Source organism: Kogia breviceps, chromosome 11 (genome assembly GCF_026419965.1).
Source record: "Kogia breviceps isolate mKogBre1 chromosome 11, mKogBre1 haplotype 1, whole genome shotgun sequence".
In the NCBI taxonomy this organism is placed as follows: Eukaryota; Metazoa; Chordata; class Mammalia; order Artiodactyla; family Physeteridae; genus Kogia; species Kogia breviceps.
This window is the reverse complement of record NC_081320.1, coordinates 57,355,382-57,379,734: the sequence shown is the minus strand read 5'-3', so window position 1 is coordinate 57,379,734 and position 24,353 is coordinate 57,355,382. Positions and strand designations below refer to the sequence as shown.

Below are 24,353 nucleotides of genomic sequence, written 5' to 3'. Positions count from 1 at the left end.
CAGTGAAAGAACCATTCCTCTCTCGTGCCATATCACCATTCCTATGCCTGAACCTCTAATCACTCAATTCCCCCTTTTTGCACAGTCAAACAGATTATTCTTGGCTACTCTTTCTACTCAGCCTGGAACTACAATTAGGCTGTTAAATGTCACCCTTACTTTCTAATTTAACAACACCATGCCATTCTTTGACTATGGCTCACTCTTTGAAGAAAAAACAAAAGGGAACTTATATTTATAGAACCCCTAGCTAGGGGATTTTCCAACAAGATCTTATCCAATACTATAATTGGCAATAGAGGCTTTACATCTATTTTAGACATAAGGAAACTGAGGTGCATATAGATTAAATAACTTAACCAAAGTTACACATCTAATGGTTATCTATAACAGGAGTTCAAATTCAAGTCTGATTCAAACACTATGTCATTTTCCTTACCTACCATCAGTTTTTCTATTTCTGCTCCAAGGTGATAAAGAACTCTAAAAAACAAAATAAACCAAAAAATATATACAGCCCTACTACAGAAATTGTCATCCACTTTCAATTAAGCTCTTTCCAATGCGCATCATTCTTTTATTGAAAATCTTGATGATTTCCTGGCAAAATTTTCCCACAATGGCTGTTGTAAATATATTCCCTTTTCTCTACATAAGCCCCCAACTACAAACTGCTATCATCACTTCCAACAAATGACCCCTTCTCCAACTTGTCAAAGAAACAAAACCACCTGCAATAAACTCCTCCATTTTTATGCATCTCTTATTACCAACATATATTCCTTACTTCTACAACATTTTCAATTTCTCTCTTCCTATTGGTTTTTTCTCCTTGTTTTTCAAAAACATACAAGTTTCTACTATCTAGGGGGAAAAAAAATCACATTTTCCCTTTACTATCCTTCTACTATTTCTCTTTCAGTGCTACTTTTTGAAGGGTGGTTTGTTCACTGACATTATTTCATCTTGTCCATCTACCTAGTATGTCCAGCCCAACTTCCCTGTCTCTGTGAACAGTGTTACTAATTTCCATAGTGGCCCAAGCTCATACTTCACAGAATCAACTTTTATCTGTGTATTTTCTTACTGTCTCAATTATCTTTAATCTTGCCTTCTAACATCTCCTGTCTTTAACAATAACACCTGCACACAGTATTAACTAAATATCTCTTTCATGCACAAACTAGAACTCAATTTTATGCTACCTTACGATTTTTCATTTATAATGTTTTTTTTTAATAAACCAGATACAATCTTCCTTATACTTCCTTGGTATCCCTGATGTTATCCACCATAGTAGTGTGCACAAAAAGAGCTGCTCAAAAATACTTAACTGAATGATTCATAAAACGGAAAACTCAAGAAAAGTACTGAAGACACATACTACGTTTGAAATTAGCAGGTGGTGAAATTAAAGTATCAAGAACTTCCAGATGCCAACAAACAGAGCACAAAAGATCTATGGGCTGCAAAATATTTTTTAAAAAGAAAGAAACCTGGTATTGAGAAATAAGAGTATCCAGAGGTATTTTCCATTAAAGATTATGTAGACATTTTGACTTTTCTCTAATAGTGGTAGTTTCTTGAGCTCAAGAACTCCGAACATTTTCAAAAAATCTGACAGGAAATGTTAAGGCATGCCTTAAATTTCTAAAGCCTTCTCTGATTCTTCCAATCCTAGACATTCCACTAACGGTTGCAAGTAATATCTTCCTTCTTTAAATTCCTATAGTATTTTTTTTAGATATATGTGTTTTTTTTGGTACTTGTCACTTTCAAATTTTTGTTACAGTTAATTCATTTATTAAAATAATTTCCCTATTAGATTGTAACAATCTTTGGTTCTTTTTTGAAAGTTTTTCAGTTTGTTGCTCCCACATACTCTAGCACAAGATCTTGCAAAAAGCAGGTATTTATTAATATACGTTGAAGAATGAATATAAAAAGATACAACAATGCTAAAAAAAATTCTGGTGACAATAATTCTACTTATAGAACTCATCACTAAGGAAAAGAATCAGAGATGTGCTCAGCACAATCACAGATTTAGGCAAAGGTGTTATAAAGGTTAGGGACACAAGCATTGGAATTAGAATGGACAAGTTACCTAACTTCCCTGAACTTGAGAATCTTCATCTATAAAATGGGGTTATTGCACAGACTTACTAAGATAGTATACAATAAACATAACACAAAGCTTGGCATAAACAGTGACGATAAATATTTGCTTTTTAGTAAAGGGAGAAGACTGAAGAGATTCTTGTTTCACAGCATTAAGAACAAAAAAAGGAAGAGTAATTAAAAACCGGGCGACCAAATTATATTTTCTAGATCAAAGTGAAACAATTATTACAAAAGATCAATAAAAACAGAAAAAAGGGCTCTCTGTTCTGACAAGGGGGAACATCCCCTGGGGATAGTCTGTGGCTCCCAATTCTTGCCATGCCAGCAAGTGGAGGACTTAAGTGCTCTAGATGCCCACTTCAACTCCCAGGGTGAGTACTACTGCTCTCCGGGATACACACTGCAATGGGAGTGGACAACAAAGCCTGGAGCAGCCGACCAGCCTGTGATGATATGGAACCTCCCAGAATCAAGTGCCCAAGTATGAAAGAACACACTTCTGATCCTAATAAGCTGACAGTCCTCAGTGTCCCGGGAGATACCTGAGGGAACAGACACAACTAACAACATTCTACTGATGTTATTCTAAAAGGCCTCCCCCGCAGACTCAAATTTTCCTGAAGGAGATCACAAGATACAGTACACAGTCTATTACAGAGCTGAGAACAAGGGGATCTGCAAATTTCAAGTTAAAGTAAGAGTCAGATGCTGCGACAAAATTCAACGTCCCAGGGAACAGTTACATGAAATGTCTAGCAACAATAGTTATGGAGCCACTTGCAAGTTGTCCTGCATTGGCAACCACAAGCCACAGGGTAGCCCTGCCTGAGTTTGTCAATTCAATTGGGCTTGGTCTGGCATGGAGCCCACCTGTGCAACCATGAATATCAATGTGGGCATCAGAACAGCAGTCTTATGACTTCTGGATCAGCTTTATGAGAAAAGGAGACTCCTCATTGTGTCCACACCCATAGCCCCAAATCTCTACTGGCTGCAGCAAGAAATGCTACAGCAAGCACAGTGTGACCTCGATCTTCAACACATCATCTTGTGCTGGCAGGCATGTTCCCGACCCTCGCAGGATAGGAACAAAGATTATGCCTCCAGCACTAGCTCTGCAGTCCAAGCAGAATCCCATTCTATCCCTTCACTATGGTGCTAGCGGATAAGCTCAGCATGGACAAGGAGCGCTATGTCTCCCTGGTGACGCCTGTGGCCCTTTTCAGCCTGACTGACACTTTCCCCTTGGGAAAAGAGGAGATGGTCCTGCAAGCTGAAGTGGGCCAGACCTGTAACACCTGATGGGATGGATGGCTCCTCTCTCCACAATTTTCTTTCTACATAGTGCTGTGTACACAGAAAGGCCTTAAAAATATCTTTAATGTACTGATTTTTGTTATTTTTAAAGTCTATTTTATTATAAGCTTTCTCTGCACTTAAAAATTAGCACCAAGCTATCTGTACTTTGAAGTGCTCCAAAAAATATGACTATGATATTTACTTTCTCTCTTTACTCCATCATGGCTAGTTAATTTTGTAGAGAAATTAGAAACCACAGCCATAAACATTGCTCTCAATATGCTATTCAGTGCAATACATAACTTTCTCCTATTTTGTTTTTTTAATATAAAATTAATTAATAAAATATTTTGGAAGAAAAAAGCAGAAAAAAAGTTAAAGGGAAAATGTTAATGAGAACTTGTTTCAATCCAATTGAACGATACCGAATTATTATATTTACATACTGTATTTATATGTGTCTAATATTTTTCACAATTATTTTTAATTATCTTTTCTAACTAGTCCACTGTTGATACAAATTGAAGCTTTTTACCCCCAGAGAAGTGAGTTTAAAACAGCTAGAAACTTGTTTTCCAAATATCTGAGGCAGGAGAATGTGACTACATTCTCCTGCCTCAGGTATTTAGAAAAACAGTTTTTTTCCTTGTTAGAAAAACAAATTCAACTAAAATGCTTAATCAGGCAGAATAACAGATTTTTAAACGGTTTTTCAAACAATCATGCTATATAGTGTTTCACATTCCTTTTAGTTTTGACACAAATCATGTAATGACAAGTATTTTGTTTATATTTCTCCAAAATAACATACTCCTTCACTCCATATTAATTATTTCATGTAAGTGAGATCAAACAATTTTTACATATCCATCAGTCATATGAAACCAAAGTACAGATTTTTAGAAGTAATTCCTAAGAAGCTGGAAGACAACTTTTCAAAATACCTTTAATATCTTGAAATGCAAATAGAGAAATGTTATAGAAAATGGATAAAACAGTAAAAAAACACTAACATAAAAAAAGATATAGCATATGGTTCAGATTGAAAATAAAGTGATCTAAATATCTCAGGGTAAGGTTGATATATACGAGGGATGTTTTGCAACTCACTCTTTTCTTCCTTTGGTCTCACTGTCTTAGATTTAAAAAAAAGTTTAGTTGTTGCTCTAAAATATTTACTTCCTATATTTTCTTCTCTTTTAATGCCTTAAGAAAAACTGAAAATTCCCATCAGAAATAAACATATTTTATAGTGATGTGAAAGTTTAGAAATCTTTAGAAATTTCTCCTATGTAGTCTTTCATTAGTCCCGAGAGTAATCAAATTCTTTATAAATAAGCTCAAATCGTCTCTTTCATGTAAATGGAGCAAATAATCAAAGTTTTACATTCTCCAAAATGACAGAGTACTTTGGTCTGCTATTAAGAAAATATTACTCACCATCACATGCAGTAACGTCTAGACTCCTTTAAAGATTATAAGCTGCTTTCAGAGAGTGCAGGCAAAAAAATTTGGTGCAATTTTACTCTTTTTAAAAACCAAAGTACTCTCTTAAAGGAGTTTATAATAATTCTCTTTTCTAAAATCACATCTCATTATACTGACTACAAAAATTTGAGACCTTTTGTGGGACATTTTATTCAGAACACCTGTTATTCTCCTTTTAACACTTATTTTTCCAATCTCAAAATGTGGCAATAAAACTACAAAATTAACCTTAAGCAAATTCTTCTACCTTGAAAAGGCAACAATTTTTCCACTTACATCAAAGATATTTTCAGTTTCATACTTCTGTACTGTTGCCAGAACTATGGGGATGAGTTTAAAAACACAAGAACAAAATCAGAGTAATTTAAAAGGAAGGAGAAAAGAAAACCTAATTGCAATGTGTTTACTAGCAATTTGGGGCTCTTACAGCCTTTCTGGTCCCTGTGTTGCACAAAAGACATATAGTACTTTATTACCTGTCCCTAAGAAACAAAGTATCAATTCTGAAAAATCTCTGAAGTTTTTTGGAAAGTAAACTTTCCTAATATACTAAAAGAAATTTACAAACCTCCGAATGTTCATCTCTCTCATCTATAAGTCTTTTTAGATGCAATACCATGTTTTTTAAGAGTGGTTCTATTTCCTCCTGAGACATGTCAGTCACTTCCATCCATTGTAGATCAAACACATTTTCCTGATTATGGGTTACCTTTAGAGATCAACCAAAGTAAACAATTTTTTAAATGGCTAATACTTAAAAATACATTTAATTTTAGTATAATATTAGCTTAAATACTATATATCCCGTATAATAAAAATATGAAAAGCAAATATATCTTGAAATTAATGAATGATGAAAAGGCTTCTACTAAAAATTATTTTTACTAAATGTAATCTTTAAATGAATTTAGTCGACTAATAAAAAATAAGATATTTAATTTTTTTAATTTCTTTTTTTTGGGGGGGGCACACCACACAACGCGTGGGATCTTAGTTCCCCAACCAGGGATCAAACCCGCACCCCCTGCCCTGCATTGGGAGCACAGAGTCTTAACTACTGGACTTCCAGGGAAGTCCCCAAAATAAAATATTTAATTCAAGGCATTCTTAAGGGAAGGTAATACTAATAGGTCTGACAACTGCTTTAACAAACTCAATCTTTTCCTTAGATAAGACTAAGTTTATTGTACTTGAATTCAAAAGCAAAAGTTTTAATCCTGTAGGATATAGGTTATTGCACTTTTATACTTGAAAAGCTAAGTCTTTATAGATTCTGAAGAAGACACTGCCATAGAACCTTAGGAGAAAAGGATGCCCAGTATAAAGAGTTTTAAAAGAATGGAAAAGTTATATAAGTGAAATACTTATTTCTTGCTTTCCATTTCTCACTGTGATTCTGATATTTTGCTTTAACTTTCACAATAAACAGCAAAAATAACACTTTCAAGAATGGTGGCAAATTTAGTAACTTGCGGTACTTAGCATTTATTCAAAATCAAATACAAATCACAAAGCTAACAGAAGCAAACATATATATGTATATAAGGGAAACTACGAACAAAACTGTATCTTGTAGAGTACTAATACGCTTACTGTTGACAATATTACTGACCAGAAAGCGCGGCTCTTTGAATATTAACTAAGAGAAAAGATGATATATGGAACACAAAGTCATTTAAATAGAGAATATTTAAACACAACAATTCTCACTACTTAAAACTCTCTCCCTTTCCTTGGTTCTCTTTCTAATCAGCATGTAAAATATGACATGTTGTAGTTCTAAAAACTCTAAAGTACACAAGATTAAAAGCTCAAGACTAGACAGATGCAGAAATAGCAGCTTTTAAAAACAATCTTAACAAATAAATATTGGCTTCAATTATTTGACACTGTACACTATGTCCTCCATTTAGGTTTTTATATGGATGTTATAAATCACTAATGTGTTTATAATTCTCATATCTTCAGTAGAAATTATTCTGTGCCCATTCACTAAAAAAAAAAATCACTGGAATGACGTAATACTAATAGGTTAGTATTATCATCTTACCTCACTTTAGTTTTGAATTACAGGCAGTGATCCACTTTGTGCTGCTTCCATTTACTATACTATTCACGCTATGATGTCTAACAAAGAAATATACATTCCTCAAATAGCACTTTCTGCCTATATCCCTATGGATAAAGGCAACAGTACATCTGTAGTCAGCACTGTGCCATGTAGAAGATAATTCATTTAAGAAAGTAAGTCTAAAGAAAAGAAGATAATTTTTCTAAAAGCACAGTTCATCTATAATTGACTTTGATTTATTCTTGCTTAATCCATGACTGTATTTGGGGAGACATACAAATAAAACATACCACAAGCTTCATAAAAAATACATAAAAATTGTATACAGATTATTACCTCTTGAATATGTGCGGCAACTGCTGCTTTTGTATCAAAATCTAAACCTTGAATTCTTTCAATAAATTCTTCTTTTTTCTGACACTAAGAGAAACAAATAAACCAATCATTCATACTTTATAGGGTAAGTTGTTAATACGTTATAAATAACCAAAAATTCATTAGGCTAAAAAGCTTGGCTACATTTTGAACAGTACAATGAGGGTTTTGTTTTGCATTTAAATGATCTCTAATATACTTACCTAATAAAAAGATAACAATTTAGAAATATTTTTTAAAAAGCAACATATTGAAAATCCATACCATTTTTACACTGAAAAGTTGTAAGTTCTAAAGCGGGTAACCATTACACAAACCATCTAAGGTCAGTACAATATAATTAGGCTAACTTTACAAACAGAGCAGTAAAGAATCAAGAACTTGTTTCAGAGAGGATAAGTTACTTGCCAAAAAACACAGTGAGTCAGTGGCAGAATTCGGAATACAGCCAAAATGCTCAGTCAGTCTTTGCCTATCATCAAACAACACAGCCCTTTTTCTTGGAAAAAAAATTTTAAGCAATTTTTACTTCAGGCTTACAATTCATTCTCACATCTTCATCCTATCAATCTCAATAAAAGAAACCTACTTTTGTGGCCCAGGTCAACACATAAAAAGTTTAATACAATAAATATTTGATTTGTTTCTAACACAAAGTTACCAGGGGCAAAATTCAAGAATGTATATACAAGTACACATGTATCAAGTGGAATAAAGGCAGCAATTATTTATTGTGTGCCTTTTAAAAAACTTTAAACTAAAAATATTACAATGCAAACCTCATCTTTTTCTTTCCATTCAGTACTGAATAACAGTTTAACATGCATCTTACTCTCTGCCTCTTATCTACATCTCTTATACTGCAATCCAACTGCGTTTAACTGTATTCTTACAGCTACCAAATGAGAAGTGCATACAAAACAGACAGCACTGCCTTGTCTAGCTTAGTTGAATCTCTTGGGCCAACTACTGAACTACTAGTGAAGACACTATACTCAAAAAAGGAAAATTGGCTCTTTGGTCAGTAAGAAACTTAGCAAGGTTCTGATTTACACTCTACACATTTATTATATCATAACATTTTTTAAAACATCTTTATTGGAGTATAATTGCTTTACAGTTTTGTGTTAGTTTCTGCTGTATAACAGAGTGAATCAGCTATATGCATACGTATATCCCCATATCCCCTCCCTCTTGCATCTCCCTCTCAACCTCCCTATCCCACCACTCTAGGTGGTCACAAAGCACCGAGCTGATCTCTCTGTGCCATGCGGCTGCTTCCCACTAGCTATCTATTCTACATTTGGTAGTGTACACATGTCAGTGCTACTCTCTCATTTCGTCCCAGCTTACCCTTCCCCCTTCCCATGTCCTCAAGTCCATTTTCTATGTCTGTGTCTTTATTCCTGTCCTGCCCCTAGGTTCATCAGAACCATTTTTTTTTTTAGATTCCATATATATGTTAGCATACAGTATTGGTTTTTCTCTTTCTGACTTCCTTCACTCTGTATGACAGACTCTAGGTCCAGGTCCATCCACTTCACTACAAGTAACTCAGTTTTGTTTCTTTTTATGGCTGAGTAATATTTCATTGTATATATGTGCCACATCTTCTTTACTCATTCATCTGTCGATGGACACCTAGGTTGCTTCCATGTCCTGGCCATTGTAAATAGTGCTGCAATGAACATTGTGGTACATGACTGTTTTTGAATCATGGTTTTCTCGGGGTATATGCCCAGCAGTGGGATTGCTGGGTCATATGGTAGCTCTATTTTTAGGTTTTTGAGGAACCTCCATGCTGTTCTCCATAGTGGCTGTATCAATTTACATTCCCACCAACAGTGCAAGAGGATTCCCTTTTCTCCACACCCTCTCCAGCATTTATTGTTTGTAGATTTTTTTGATGATGGCCATTCTGACTGGTGTGAGGTGATACCTTGTTGTAGTTTTGAACTGCATTTCTCTAATGATTAGTGTACACCAAAATATTTTATTTCTACTTCCATAAAATTTAATTTAATTAAGCACATTTATATCAGTGCAGAAAGTTCCTCATCCTATAAAAGCAAAATTATTAGGATGATATAGAAATTAAATTAAGTTTTAAATTAATTTTAAATTAAATTTAAGATTAAATTATGAGAAATGTACAGTTCCCAGCTATGACTAGGAAGTCAGAGTTTTGGGGGGATGTGATAAAAACTACTAGGTTTAAAAACAAGAATTTTTTTGGTCTAGTAAATATTATTTGACAGGCATAGTGAGAACAATTAAGAATGACTTTTGGATAGTACATTTGTGGCATATATAAAATAACTAACTTTTTAGGTATGGTAACCCCAATTTTAAAATTTTATGCTTCCAAAAGTGACTTATGTATAGCTTGAGCCAATGAATATATATAAAATGGCAAGGTTATAATAAGTATTACTCACTGAAGGGTCCCCCAATTCAACTGCCATACCTTTGTCTGCCTTCAATTTAAACACATACACTTCCCTTTTCTAAGTCCTAGAGCCACTGTTTATTCATACTAACCTTTAAAACCTCACCCTGTAACACAGTCTCAACACAAATCAATGAGAATTCTTCCTTTACCTTAAAATACCCACAATTTGTACTAAATCTCACCTCTGTTCAAACTCTGAAAGTTTTAAGAATTCTGAAAATGTTTTATAAATAGGTTAGGTTTTCTTAAAGAATATCGAATGAAGTTGATATGTTCTTGAAGGCTAGAAACGAGAAAGTACCAAGACGGAAAAAAGATAGAATGAGAAGATTCAAACTTTGAAGTTGAATAATCAGAATATCAGTGCTGTCCAATACAAGTACTCACTAGCTAACTGTGGCTACTGACTATTGAAATATAGCTAGTGCAACTGAGAAATTGAAACTGTAATTTTATTCAACTGTAACTAATTTAAACTTAAACAGCAACACGTGGCTAGTGGCTATTCTACTGACAGCCCAGCTCTAGAGCATAAAAAGAGTCTGGTGTTAAAAACAGAACTATAAACAGTTTTACTTCCAACTGTAAAGACTCTTGTGAAGACTAAATCATCAGCGGCAAATTTTTTTCCACTTAAAATTAAGCTCTCTTTTATCTTTATATACAGTTTTTTAAAGTGTTATGGGCACTGAAGTTACTTCTAATTCTATTACAGTAATTGATTCCTAAGCCAGCAGATTATCGTGATTTCATAATCTCTGCCTCCTTTTGATCATCAATCCTCTTCCCTTCTGTAACACACACACATGCGTGCATAAATCATAAGGATGTTCTGGGAGAGGTTTTTAAGGGTACCTCTAGGGAAACCTGAAAAGCTTGGGTCTTTAAAAGCCTCGAATAAAAAAAAGAATAATTAAATATTTTAAATGATTATGACTACCTGATAATATAACTAAAGTTTGAAATAAAGTAACAGAATGAGTGTTTTTCTTCAAAAACCTTCTCCTTAGGAGATTATACAGTTATTTAAAAATTTCTAACATGGACTTTGAACACCAATGGCCCATCCTTAAGTCTTTCAGAAACTAGAGCCTGAAAAATTTATAAAAAGTTATTAAAATAAAAATATGAAGATTTTAACTTACCTGAACTGCGCAACCCAGTAAAAGTAAAAGCAACTTTTTAACTTCTTCTGTACCTTGTTCTGAAATAAAAACAACTACTAAGTACAACATTTTACTTTAGTTCAACTCTCTTAACAGCGGTAGTATTACCTCTAGAGGTGATACTCACAACAACTTGACCAAGAGATTAAGTTTATAAGTGCAGTGGAGAATTCAGAAAAGCAGCTCTGTGTGTGCACAATGTGGTAAGAGCAATTTTGAAGGGCTGCAGTACAGATAAAACAGCTTTCAAAGCTCTGTGTGATAAAGGATGCTAACTCTAAATCCACTACTTCTCCGTAAGTCATTATACTACACACCAGCATACCAAATTAGGAACCGCTACTATAGAGACATGCCACAGCCAGCCAAGATGGTTCCTAATAGGTCTGGCTGGCTTCTCTTAGGCCTGTTGGTGTTTTCTTTCTAAAACACAGACCTTATATGATTCACCTACCTGTAAAATTTAAACAGTTTTCCCCTGTGTAGATTCATGAAAATCAAAACCTTAAGTATCAGTTATGGTGAGGCTGGTAAAATAAATGTATATAACAAGCTGGATAAAGTTCATGGTCTGTAACAGAACTGGACAGTACATTCACTGTCCAACAGCATTCAATTCAAATTTTCTTAAAACATTCAGCTGACAAAAAAAAACAAGTCACTTCTCTGGCCAGAATTTCACCATCAGGCCAATCTGTCTTCTTCTCAAACATTTCCTCCCACTCTCCATGAAACAACCTACTTTATTAGCCACACTAATCATGCTTCCCCAGATGTACATACATACACACACACACCACTGCCTTAACTTCTGTTACTACCTCTGCCTGTCTTTCTTCCCTACCCTTCGTCCCTCTAATGAACTACTTACTAATCTCATCACAATCCTAGGCACAGCTCTAACATCTCTGCATAGTCTTCCTTGACCCAACCACCAAGGTCTCGAACCCTCACTAATCTACCAACTTTAAGAATAATCAATGGCTCCATATTTTATAAGCCTTAAAATTTTTACATCTCTCTATTTTGCTAATTATTACATGATTTCCCAGTAATCTGTGTATCTCTTGCCACAACACAAGACCCTCCAGAGCATAAACCATTTTCTTTATATTCCTGGTCCCTCTAACTTGGTAAGTAAATTACTAAATGCATGTGGAATTGAAAACAATTCCATTCTACATACAAAATGTTTTTTACATTTTTTATTTGTATATTAAAATATTCCAGAATATCTCGAAAGAGTATCTAAACTCCTAATTCACCCCATCTAATTGGTAGTTTGCTCAATGAAAACAGCTGCTTGGATTTAGTTTTTATTTTGGTTTTATTTTTGTTTGTTTTGACTGAGGGTGAGACTGGGAATTGGAGAAGATATACTTGATTTGGGTTACATGTAGCCTGTAAGAATAAGTCCTTTGTTGAAACTGTTAGGTAGCTGCTAATTTCCCCAACTGTTCAAAAATTAAAACCCTGAACATGTCGCACTTAAAATCTGGTAAAGGGCAGAAACTTTGAAGAAAATAATTTAAATTATCTAAGAAACTGCTTCTCATCTTTTTTCCACTCAAAAGTAGTTTAATATAAATTACAACATATCAATCAGTAAAACCTCAGATTCAAATAACTTTGGCAATGGTAGATAGTAGCTATAAAACCTAGAAATTATTTCAAAATCACTTCTTTTCTAAAGTTATGTTCTTTTAAGCTTATAACTGCTGTACTTATGTTCTGTACTTGTTTATAAGACACTAAAACTCAACACAGAAAAGTATAGACTTGGTAGAGTCAAAAAAACACTGGACTTAATGTAAAATGTATGTCTGATCCCATCTACGACTTACAAATATTCTGTTTATTTTCTCTATATAAAATGGAATATCACCTCCAACTTTCCCTATAGACTCACAAAAAACCTAGTGAGTTAATGGAAATTAGCAAGATCTTGGTATGCATCATAATATTACACAAAGATAAGACTTTATTATCACATTATGCTAATTTTAATACTTACCAGAAAAGGGATTTTTGCCAATGATTAAGACATTTGGCAAAGACATCATGATCAACTGCTGCAAAGTCTCCTATAAAAAGATACCCAAAGGTTGTTATATGGGTAATGCTGACAGGATAATTACTTAACAAGCTATAACTTATGATTCATGCACATCTCTGTAGGCATACTATAGAGAGGTATACTGCAATTAAAAAGCTTAAAAAATGTGAAAAAAAGTCTAAAAAGTCTTAAATCTTTTGTAACTATAAGTTAACGAATTAAATAACTAAAATTATAACTATCAGATAGGTTTAAGTTAATAACATATCAAATGTCCATCAAACAAGTGTCCAAGTTGAACTGGTCTAATACCTATTACTTGGAAATCTGAATTTTAGGTATTAGATAATTAAACAACCTTCCTCAATAAAAAGATCAAGTATGTGTATTCTTTTGGGGTTTTTTTTTTGTTACTTCTCTCTGAGAGAACTAAAAAATCAACAGATAGTAAAATTAAGAAAGCTAGTTAGTTCATTAAAAATCCTGTGTTATGTGTATTTCATGAAAGTGAGCTCTTCCTCAGTGACTCATTATTTCTCTCCTATCTACAATTCATGTTTTACTTCCTTTGACTTCTGTCAAGTTTTTTGTGACAAAAATATATACAAATTCTGATGGTACAGGATGATTCAGAAAATTGAATGCCTCCAAATTACTCATTTTGGTTATATACTAAGTATGCATCTTCTGTTTATACGACCTCTTCTTTGAGGAAATAAGAGAACACATCATGTCTATCACTATAACTACTAAAACTGACATGCTACAAAGGGTCTGGGATGAATTAGACTACAGGATTGATTAGTTTAATGTGATAATACTGAACCTTTGCAAGATTATGAAATAACTGTGTCTTTACAATTTGGCTTTCACTACACATTCAGACATAACTAGTTGCTGAGGAATAATTTTTTGTAAGTATTCAGTTCTTCCTGAGTTATTCTTTACTTAAACACTATGATGAGGGAGCAAATAACCATGAAAAGTTAACCTGTATTACTTTTTTAAAGACGTGTGATTCTAGATCCACAAAAGCGGTTTCCCATAGCCAGAGTGTGACATGACACCAAAGGCTAGGTAGAATTGATACTTTATCTGTCATTTGTTGCAGATATGTATTAGAAAGTTTCAAAAAATTTCTTCAGTATTGTATTTACTAGTCTTAAAAAAACTAACACCAAAAATATGCACACATTTAAAGAAAACTACATATTCAGTATGTGCATCACATTAGTAAATACAGTTAATAATAGTGTCAAAAATTGCTAAAATCACTTATTCCAAGGATTGATACTGAGTTTGGGTATTTAATAAATGAATTTTCCAGTTAAAATCAAGTTATGCCAAGATAAAATATTCTATAGCCAAGTATGTAACAGCTAAAATGGACTTAAAGAAATAAATTTCAAATTAATTGTAATTTTTAGTTTCCTTGCCCTAAAGCAAAATTTTCAGGGCTATATTTGTACATATTTAAAAGAAAGCATAAATAAGAGAGATGCATTTAAAAAAGCAAACATTGTTTTATTTATATCCTTTTTAGTGGAGATAATCTAAGTCAAGGCAATCTATTTTATTGATGTACCATGTAACATTCTATGTTGGCAGAGTTATAAAGTGGGTACTAATCTTTAATATGGTTCACCACCTCTTTCTTACATCCTCCTCCAGGGGGCTCCCCACTTCCGGCCTATTCCGATACCTCATTCTCTAATGCTAACTTAGTCTCTCCACAAAGATAAAAGCAATCTCATATATTCTTTCATCATATGGTACCATCAGTGACCTCCTGTGTTAATACAGTTTGCATAACATTTACACTATCATGTTCAATTATATTTGGATGAAGCAAATTCAGATGTACCTCTGTGTATCTAAAGATATACTCTAGTACGGTGGAATCTGAATGCCTAGTATAGAGTACTATGGTAGAGTCAAGTCAGAAAACTTAGGCTTAAATTTCAGCTCCTTGACTTACTATGTGTGTGACTTTTGCTGAGAAGGGTAAGAGGTGAAACAAAAGTATAAATTTTTTTTTAATGGTGGTTATTATTTTTTAACAAATTTATTTTATTTATTTATTTTTGGCTGTTTTGGGTCTTCATTGCTATGCACAGGCTTTCTCTAGTTGCAGTGAGTGGTGGCTACTCTTCACTGTGGTGCGCAGGCTTCTCATTATGGAGGCTTCTCTTGTTGCGGAGCATGGGCTCTAGGCACACCAGATTCAGTAGTTGCGGCATGCGGGCTCAGTAGTTGTGACTCGCAGGCTCTAGAGCACAGGCTCAGTCGTTGTGGTGCACGGGCTTAGCTGCTCCGCAGCATGTGGGATCTTCCCGTACCAGGGATCGAACCCGTGTCCCCTGCATTGGCAGGCGGATTCTTAACCACTGTGCCACCAGGGAAGCCCAAATGATGGTTATTAAATATTAGAGTTAATGAAGAAAAAAATCTACCTTTTACTTTATTTCCAAGTACTGATTTTGTTATCTGAAAGTGCTAATATTAGGTAAGGCAGCTAAAAATTATACAAATTTAAAAAACCCAAATTATTCTAAAACCTCTTATTTGGTTCTATGGGTTCTTCAGAGAATTCTACCTACATTTTTGTAAAAATTCCTATTTCCCAATTCCAATCTTACAAGTAACATTAAAAAATACACAAGACATAAAAGAAATCAGAGGTTAGAAAAACTGATTATTGTTAAAGCTCTACTATATCATCCTGAGACTTCCCAGACTTCACCTAGCTCTAAATATGTTCATTACTAAGGCGCTAAGAAATGGAAAAACAATATATAAATTAGTCCAAGATAAATACTACTTTGTTAAGCAGGAGCAACAATTAATTTGTTGTTAATTAATGGGTTAAGAATGATAACATATGTAAATGAATAAGTGAAGAGACTTCAATTTGTTAGTAAAGTGATAAGAAACCTATTTTAAAATATATAGAAAAAGAAAGAATTTTAGCAATACAACGGAAAGTGGAGAAAGTTTTGAGAAAATCAGGACAGCCACTCATTCAACAAATATTTATTTCATGTTTATTATCTGTCAGACATTATTCTAGATACTGGAAATAAAGCAACGAAGAAACAAAAATCCTTGCTCCCATGGAATTTACATTTTCGTAGGGGTAGAAAGAAAATAAGTAAATGTTTTTGGTGATAAGGGCTAACAATAAAAAGAAACCAGGGAATAAGAAGGAATATTGGTGGAGGTGGAGATAAGGAGAAGGATGCAATTTTTGAAAGATATGCAAATATTCAAATATAAAGAATTCGAGAATTTTCAGGACCATTAAAGCAAAGCTTCACTGAATTGGTAGAAAATCTATCCTGGTATGAAGACAGTCCAGAAAGATTTGCAGAACATCAATAATTAATAAAAATAAAGACAGAACAAGAAAGAAATGGCAGAGATTATCTCAATAGGAAAATAATAGAAGTGCTTTGAAAGATACAAGTCATTTCATTCCTATTAGTTTTAACTGGCTTTATATAACTTTTCTATAAAAATGGTATATTAACTATTTTTTTAGTTTTAAAACTTTAAAAACTGATATACAAGTTTCTGTGAATTGAAATTCATGTTGCTACCAAATGTTGCTTATTATAACAGAAAAATCTTTAAAAGTACCTGCTTTCTCTGGCAACTAAATTAATGGTACTAGACCTAATTTTTACTTTTACTATTAGTGACATCAAACATGCAAAAACTTCCGAATAAATTTCTTGACTGTAAAGTGTTCTTGTCTTTTGGGCCTCAAATGATTCAGTTCATTATTTCTATGGTGGATGAAGAACCACCTTGCTGCTGCTTCTTTTTTTTTTTTTTTTTAAAACGATACGCGGGCCTCTCACTGTTGTGGCCTCTCCCATTGCGGAGCACAGGCTCCGGACGCACAGGCTCAGCGGCCATGGATCACGGGCCCAGCCACTCCGCAGCATGTGGGATCCTCCCGGACCGGGGCACAAACCCGTGTCCCCTGCATCGGCAGGCGGACTCTCAACCACTGCGCCACCAGGGAAGCCCCCTTGCTTCTTTTAGTATTTATTTAAACTGCAGCTTGTGAAGTCATACCAAACAATGGCTGCTGACAGAATCCTAAAAATGGACTAAGATTTTTACTTGTAAACTGTGTCTCTGATAATCAAATTCACCTTCTCGCCTTCATTCACAGGAATAAAAATAACTTAAAAAAATCAAAGTGCCAAGGTAATTTTCCATAACATCTATAATTTACTTATTTTCTGACTTGAAAATTTTTAAATATTTATTCGCAGGACAAAGAGATGCTTGCTATGTATCAAGCAATTATTTGAAAAGGTCTGAATTGCCACGTAAACGTAATGAAGTATATGTTCAACAATCTTTCTGATAATCTAAAGTTACCAGTTACTTCTCTCAAGACCTCTCACATTCACTGTCCTTATTTATCACAATCAAAATTATTTGATTTAGTTATTTACTTGTCTATTATCCCTCTACTAGAGAACAGGGCCACAGCCTGTCCTGTTTATCACTATAGCCTCAATGCCTTGGCATTCAATGAAAGGCAGCAGAACAGAAGGGCAATCTGAATATTGTAATTTTTACTGAGCTTTTACATATTCCACATCATTAAAATAAAAACGGGAAGAATACTAACACTTAAATTAACTTACCATTACTGAAAAGATACACTGAAATAATTCCCCCCACTAACAATCATCTCAGGGTATTCTGTCAATTTTCTTCCTCCCTAAGAGTCATTTTTGCAAGATGATCTTGATGCTTAACAACACATTAAAAAAAAAAAAAAAAACCTGGAGACATCATACATTTGTGAGTTTTAACCTACCCAAACTCACTCATTCTGCAAGTCAGAACAATCAAATGTACAAAATATTTTACCTCAAATACTTTTTCTGAGGGGTGTATGAGATACAACAAAATACTTTTGATTGTTTTAGAAAGATTTTCAGGGAAATTTTTGGTTTTCCCAACAGTCAGGTAATTTAACAGATGACAATAACTGCACTGATTTGGCCTTTAATTTGAAATCTGTCAATATATTAAACTGGGTCATGTCTATCTTGGTTTTACACATGAAAATAAAAAATCATTTCAGTAAGTCAATTAATCATGTAAATAAGATGGATGACCTATTTCTGAAGATACCCTAGAAGTGCCTTAGAAAGATTTTATGGAAGACTATGAAGCATGAAAGGGAGCGGGTAGAGAGGGTTTGGTAAACTGGTTCAGTGGTACAAGCGGAATTGCAACGCTCAGTAATATTTTGTTTTAAGTATCTGAAACTACGTTGACAAAATGTTAAGATAATCACTTCTAGCTCTAAGTTACAATAGTTCACTGGTATTCAAACTTAGATTAATGAAAAGAAAAGGGTGTAAGTGGTCATCCTGCAAATGTTAATGAAATATTTACAGGTGTGTTTAAAAAAATGGTGAAAAATCAAGACAAATCAAATCATTAATAATAAAATCATCTTGGCACTATTAACATTTGGGCTTCTCAATTTTAGCACAACTAACATTTTGGGCTGTGTAATTTTTTTTTAACATTGATACAATACAGTTTAATATATAATCCACATTCATATTTCCACATTTGCCACCAAAATATTCTTTAAAGCTTTTAGGGGGAGAGATTCAGAATCCAACCAAAGATACATTGTCTCCACTTGTCACATCTCTTTAGTCTCCCTTCATCTAGAACAGCTCCTTTGCCCTTTTTAAAAAATTGTTTTCAATGATGTATACATTTTCTAGAAATCAGACTTATTGAGGTATAATGTACATGCAATAAAAATCACCAATTTTATGTGTACAATTTAATGAGTTCTGACAATGTACACAGTTTTGAAACCACCATTCAGTCATGATATCAACATTTTCATTATTTCAGAAAGCTTCCCTGTGCCCCTTTGCAATCAATTCCCTCAAGTATGTTTTTGACATTCCCTCTTTTTAGAAGTACTTTATTTTGCAGGCTTTTGTGATACCACGGCTTGTCTAGTTTTCCTCCTGTATCTCCTTCTTGGTCAGCTTAGCCAGTTTCTCCTCCTCTGTGAGGACAGGAATCTTGTTTGTTATGTTTGCCACTTACGACCACATCCCCAGCACCTAAAACAGTGTCTGGCTCAGGAAACATTGCAAGACGTTCATCTCTATTAATTTATGCAATGCTCAGCTGCCAGCTAAGTATTATCTTCATTTTACAGATGAAGATGTTAAAGCTCAAGGAAGCAATTTGTACCATTTATACAATCGCTACATAACAGAGAGCCAGAATTTAAATACATTGTATAAAATACATTTTGATTATATAGTTAATTAAATATTTCACATTATTAAATATTTCATACTATGTCATATTAAAGACAAATATGCAAATATTTTAAATATCTGGACTCAAGAATTTAAGATAGATTTTTATACCACTTTGTCCCTGTGACATAAAAGTTAAGCACATTTACTGAGAGAACTACAATTCAATGTGATATAATGTTTTGGATTTGACAGGCACATGTTTGTTTGGGCTGGATAATTCTTAATCATGAGGAAATGTCCTGTGCATTGCAAGATGCTTAGCCACATTCCTGGCTTCTATCCATTAATGCCAGTAGTACTCCTAGGTACGACAACCAAAAATGTCTCCAGTCATTGCTAAATGTCCCCCAGGTGATAAAATCACCCTCCACTGAGAATCTCTTATCTAAACTGTTGAACTGACAGATTTTACAATTCCCTCATCCCCAAATCTCTCTGTGACTACAACTTCATTAAATTAATATGATCAATACAAAGACAATTTCAATACCTAGCTTGGGCAGGAGGAAGACAAAGAACAAGAAAACAGTAGTTTAATAAAAAAGAATGAAACATTACTACATGCTACAACATGGATGAACCTTGAAAGCATTATGCTAAATGAAAAAAGCCAGTAACAAAAGACCACATACTGTACAATTGCACTTTTATGAAATGTCTACAATAAGCAAGTCTATAGAGACAGAAAATAGATTAGCAGATGCCTAAGGCTGCGGTGGTGATGGTGGTGATGATGGTGATGCATGTGTATGCAGGGTTTGGGGAAATGGGGAGTGACTGCTAACAGACACAGGGTTTCTTTTTGGGGTGATAAAAATGTTCCAAAATTGGTTGTGTAGATGGCTGTATAACTCTGTATATATACTAAAAACCACTGAATAGGATGCTTTAAATGGGCTGTACAGTATGTGAATTATATCTGAATAAAGCTGTTAAAAAAAATAGTAGTCAACACAGAATTAGGTTGCACTGACAAATGATTTAAGATTATGATAAAGAAATCCCCTTGCCTTTTATGTCTTCTTTCTCAAGGAGTCTCACAAAATTTTCAAGAAAAATTTGCATTTCCCTAAAGATAGTGTGAAACCAAAGATCTAACAACATTCTAATAAGGGCAAGATTGATGAAGATTGTCAAAATGAGTCACTGCATCCCTTTATCTAGTCTTTTGTTTAATGTATCTAGAAATACTGACACAAAATAAGAATAAAAGACAAAACAGATATAACATAGAACCTAACTCACTCAAATCAAAGAGGAAAATAGAGAAGGAATACTGGAAAAAAAAATTTTTAAGTTTATAAAAAAGCCTAGCATAGACTTTTATTTCTGGCAATGAGGAATACTAAATATTAGAAAGAAAGGAAGGAAGGAGTTCAAAAATGCTGGATTGCTTTTTAAAAATCTTTTAAAATTTATTGACTGAGCTCAAAAGAAAATAAAAAGTAACTGTTAAAAGATAAAACAAAATAGGGGCTTCCCTGGTGGTACAGTGGTTGAGAGTCCGCCTGCCGATGCAGGGGACACGGGTTCGTGCCCCAATCCGGGAAGATCCCACATGTCATGGAGCGGCTAGGCCCGTGAGCCATGGCCGCTGAGCCTGTGTGTCCGGAGCCTGTGCTCCGCAACGGGAGAGGCCACAACAGTGAGAGGCCTGTGTACCACAAAAAAAAAAAAAAAAAAAAAAAAGATAAAATAAAAAACTGAACCCTGCAAATAAGACACAGAAGAAGCTGTTCTTCTTGGCCTTTGCTTGAGATTGAGGAGGGCTGTTTCCCTATGAATCTGCGATAATGTAGTCCCAGTTAAAAAATACATATGTAAACACATAAATACATAATTTACAAACACACAAATGTAGAAAAAGAGATCTAGAAGTACATACATTCAGGTGCTAATAATGGTAATCTCCAGGCCCTGAAATTATGTTTGTATTTTCTCATTTTTTCTAGTTTTCTATATACAGCATACAAGTATGCTTCTACAATAATACAAAGCTGCTTAAAATAAATTAAATGAAAAGTGTTTCAGGCTTGGCTGCACAAAAGGAAACAAATCCTCTCTGAAGCAATGCATCCTTGGCTCAGACTCAGAAGTATTTTCCCACAGATAAATTTCCCCCCACAAAATGAGCTCACAATTAACACACACACACACACACACACACTGCCAAAACAGCTATCACCATGGGAAACAGCAAGCAAAAAACAAAGGGCAGATTCAGATCGCCATCGATCTGATTTCAGATTTTGTAATTATCCAACATAAAATAAAAAATAGACATTTTTAAAATTTCTGAAGAAATAAAGGAAGGAAAAAATTTAAAAAGAATGATTAATAAACAAAATGAAAAAGCAGATGAAAAAGAACCAAACAGAACTTCTACAAATGAAAGCTATGATTACTGAGAGGCAAAACTTAATCAGTGGGTTAAACAGAAGATATGAGGGGCAAATTATCAAACTGGATAGTCTTGAAAAAAAATACTCAGGATGTAGCACAAGACTGTAAACTGTAATGTAAAAGTAAGTTTAGTAAGCATGGAGGATAGAGTAGGAAAGTCTAATATACACGTAATAAAAGTATCTGAGGAATATCAGATTAACAGAAAAGAGGCAATATTAGAAGAGACAGTAGTAGCAGCCAGGAGAGAGAAAAAGACAGCTTAACCTAAGAACAAACATTTGACTGATAGCTGGTTTATCCAAAACAAAAAGGACTCCAGAGAGAGAAGGTAAAAATCTGCAAAACACTGAGAGAAAAGATATTGTTAACCTAAAACTACATACCCAAAAAAATTACCTTTCAAGAACAAGGGTGAAAGAAAGGCATTTTCAGACATTGATAAACTTTACTATCAACAAGTCTTCTCTAAACAAACAATTAAAGGATGACTTCGGTAAGAAAATAATACCAAAGGCAGGTCTGAGATACAAAAGAAAACCATGAGGAGGAAAAAGAGGAAAACATGTAGCTTGATCTAAAAGAACACTGATTTATTTAACACTACTTTCAATATTTAATTTATGGGGTTTAAAAACAGAACTAAAATACTAAATAAGAACAGCTTAAAAATCATAATGGGGAGATTAAACATTTTAAGGTCATAGTACTAATACATAAAAAGTGTAAGGTATTGATTACTTTTGGCCTTTGCTATGAAAAGTATGAAAAGTAAAATTTCAAGGATAGTCTCCCAAGAAACAGAAGTGGGGTGAAAAATTTTAAACCAGTAAAAAGAAAAATATGTAGAAACAATTATAAATGGTATAATTTCTCCAGAATAATATATCAACTTTAAAGTTGTCTGCACTGAATAACTAGTTTTAAAGTGTATAAAGGAAAACTTGACAAATCCATCATAATAATGGGAGATTTCAACTCATATTTCTCTATAACTGATAGATCAAGAGGCAAAATTAATCAGGCTGCAAAAGTTTGAACATTACAATTAACAAACAAGCTTGCTCTGACTCTGTACCCAATTAGAGAATACACTCTTTTTCAAGCACACATGGAACTTTAATGAAAACTGACAACATATACACCAAGCCAAAGTTATTATTAACAAATGTCAAAGAATCATTATCATACAAACCACATTCTTTGACCAACAATCAAAACCAAAAAGGACTGCTTGAAAAACACCATGTGTTTAGAAGTCTAAAAGCATACTTCTAATGAATACTCCTAAGTGAAATAAAAAATCATAAGAAAAATTAGAAAATGACTAAAAATAAGCATTTTAAAAAATACAACATACCAAAATTTGTGTGATACAGCTATAGCAATTCTTTGAGGCATACTGATAGCCTTAAGAACGCTCACATTTAGCACTTCCCTGATGGCGCCGTGGTTAAGAATCCACCTACCAATGCAGGCGACACGGGTTTGAGCCCTGGTCTGGGAATATCCCACATGCCACAGAACAACTAAGCCCGTGCACCACAACTACTGAGCCTGTGCACCACAACTATTGAAACCTGCACGCCCTAGAGCCCGCACGCCACAACTACTGAGCCTGCGTGCTGCAACTACTGAAGCCCACACGCCTAGAGCCCGTGCTCTGCAACAACAGAAGCCACTGCAATGACAAGCCCGTACACCACAATGAAGAGATGCCCCTGCTCCTTGCAACTAGAGAAAGCCTGCGCACAGCAACAAAGACCCACACAGCCAAAAAAATATATAATAAAATTTAAAGAAAAAATTCTCATGTTCAAACTCTGAAATATGCATACAATTTAAGTTTAAAAAAGGAATAAAAAGTATATCTTTCAAAGGCAAAATTCTAGTAGGCTAACAGTGTTGCACTATATAAATTCTCAGGGAATTTTAAAAATTTTAAATTCATAAAATACAAAAATTATCTGTAAATTAGATAATTATGAAGTGCATGCTTGTATCTTTAACACTGCATAAGAAATAAACTGTGTTATTACTACTCAACCTCCAGCAAACAGACCAGTATCTGGTATATAATAAGCATTTAGTATATATTAGGTGATCGATACTAAACAACACAAAAAATGTGAATATGCAAGGAGTTATTAAAATACTAGATTAAAAAAAGAACAACTTACCTGGTAATAAAATTTTATCTGTCTCACCAAAATGGATAGATTATGAATTCTAAGTGAGGCATCATTGTTGACTTTTTTATTTACTCTCTGACTCTCCGATTTAGGATTACTGTAAGAAATAAAAACAGAAATACTTTTAAAGTTATATTGAAATATACCTATCAACTTATAGATGACTAAAAATAATCATATAATACATTTTTTCTTTAAACAAACTGTGTATTCATCTTCATTAACAGATGATCTAAAAGGACATATGATTACTCTGACATGTATTCTGTGCTTTTTTTTTTTTGGCGGTATGCGGGCCTCTCACTGCTGTGGCCTCTCCCGTTGCGGAGCACAGGCTCCGGACACACAGGCTCAGCGGCCATGGATCACGGGCCCAGCCGCTCCGTGGCATG

The 24,353-nt window shown here is 34.0% G+C and overlaps 1 protein-coding gene and 1 pseudogene across 8 annotated transcripts in view; one reads left to right on the top strand and one right to left on the bottom strand.

Moving 5' to 3' along the window:
* CCDC88A (coiled-coil domain containing 88A) overlaps positions 1-24,353 on the bottom strand; it is a 127,128-nt gene that overhangs the window by 73,086 nt on the left and 29,689 nt on the right. For all 8 annotated transcript variants that reach the window (XM_059078584.2, XM_059078588.2, XM_067007571.1 and 5 more), the window contains exons 3-7: positions 23,950-24,058; positions 12,990-13,059; positions 10,955-11,013; positions 7,319-7,402; positions 5,480-5,620 (exon numbers count right to left, since the gene is read on the bottom strand). In XM_059078584.2, coding sequence (XP_058934567.1) covers positions 5,480-5,620; positions 7,319-7,402; positions 10,955-11,013; positions 12,990-13,059; positions 23,950-24,058 — 463 coding nt within the window. The remainder of the gene's footprint in view (positions 1-5,479; positions 5,621-7,318; positions 7,403-10,954; positions 11,014-12,989; positions 13,060-23,949; positions 24,059-24,353) is intronic.
* Positions 1,956-3,426, top strand: LOC131765721 (sushi repeat-containing protein SRPX pseudogene; annotated as a pseudogene).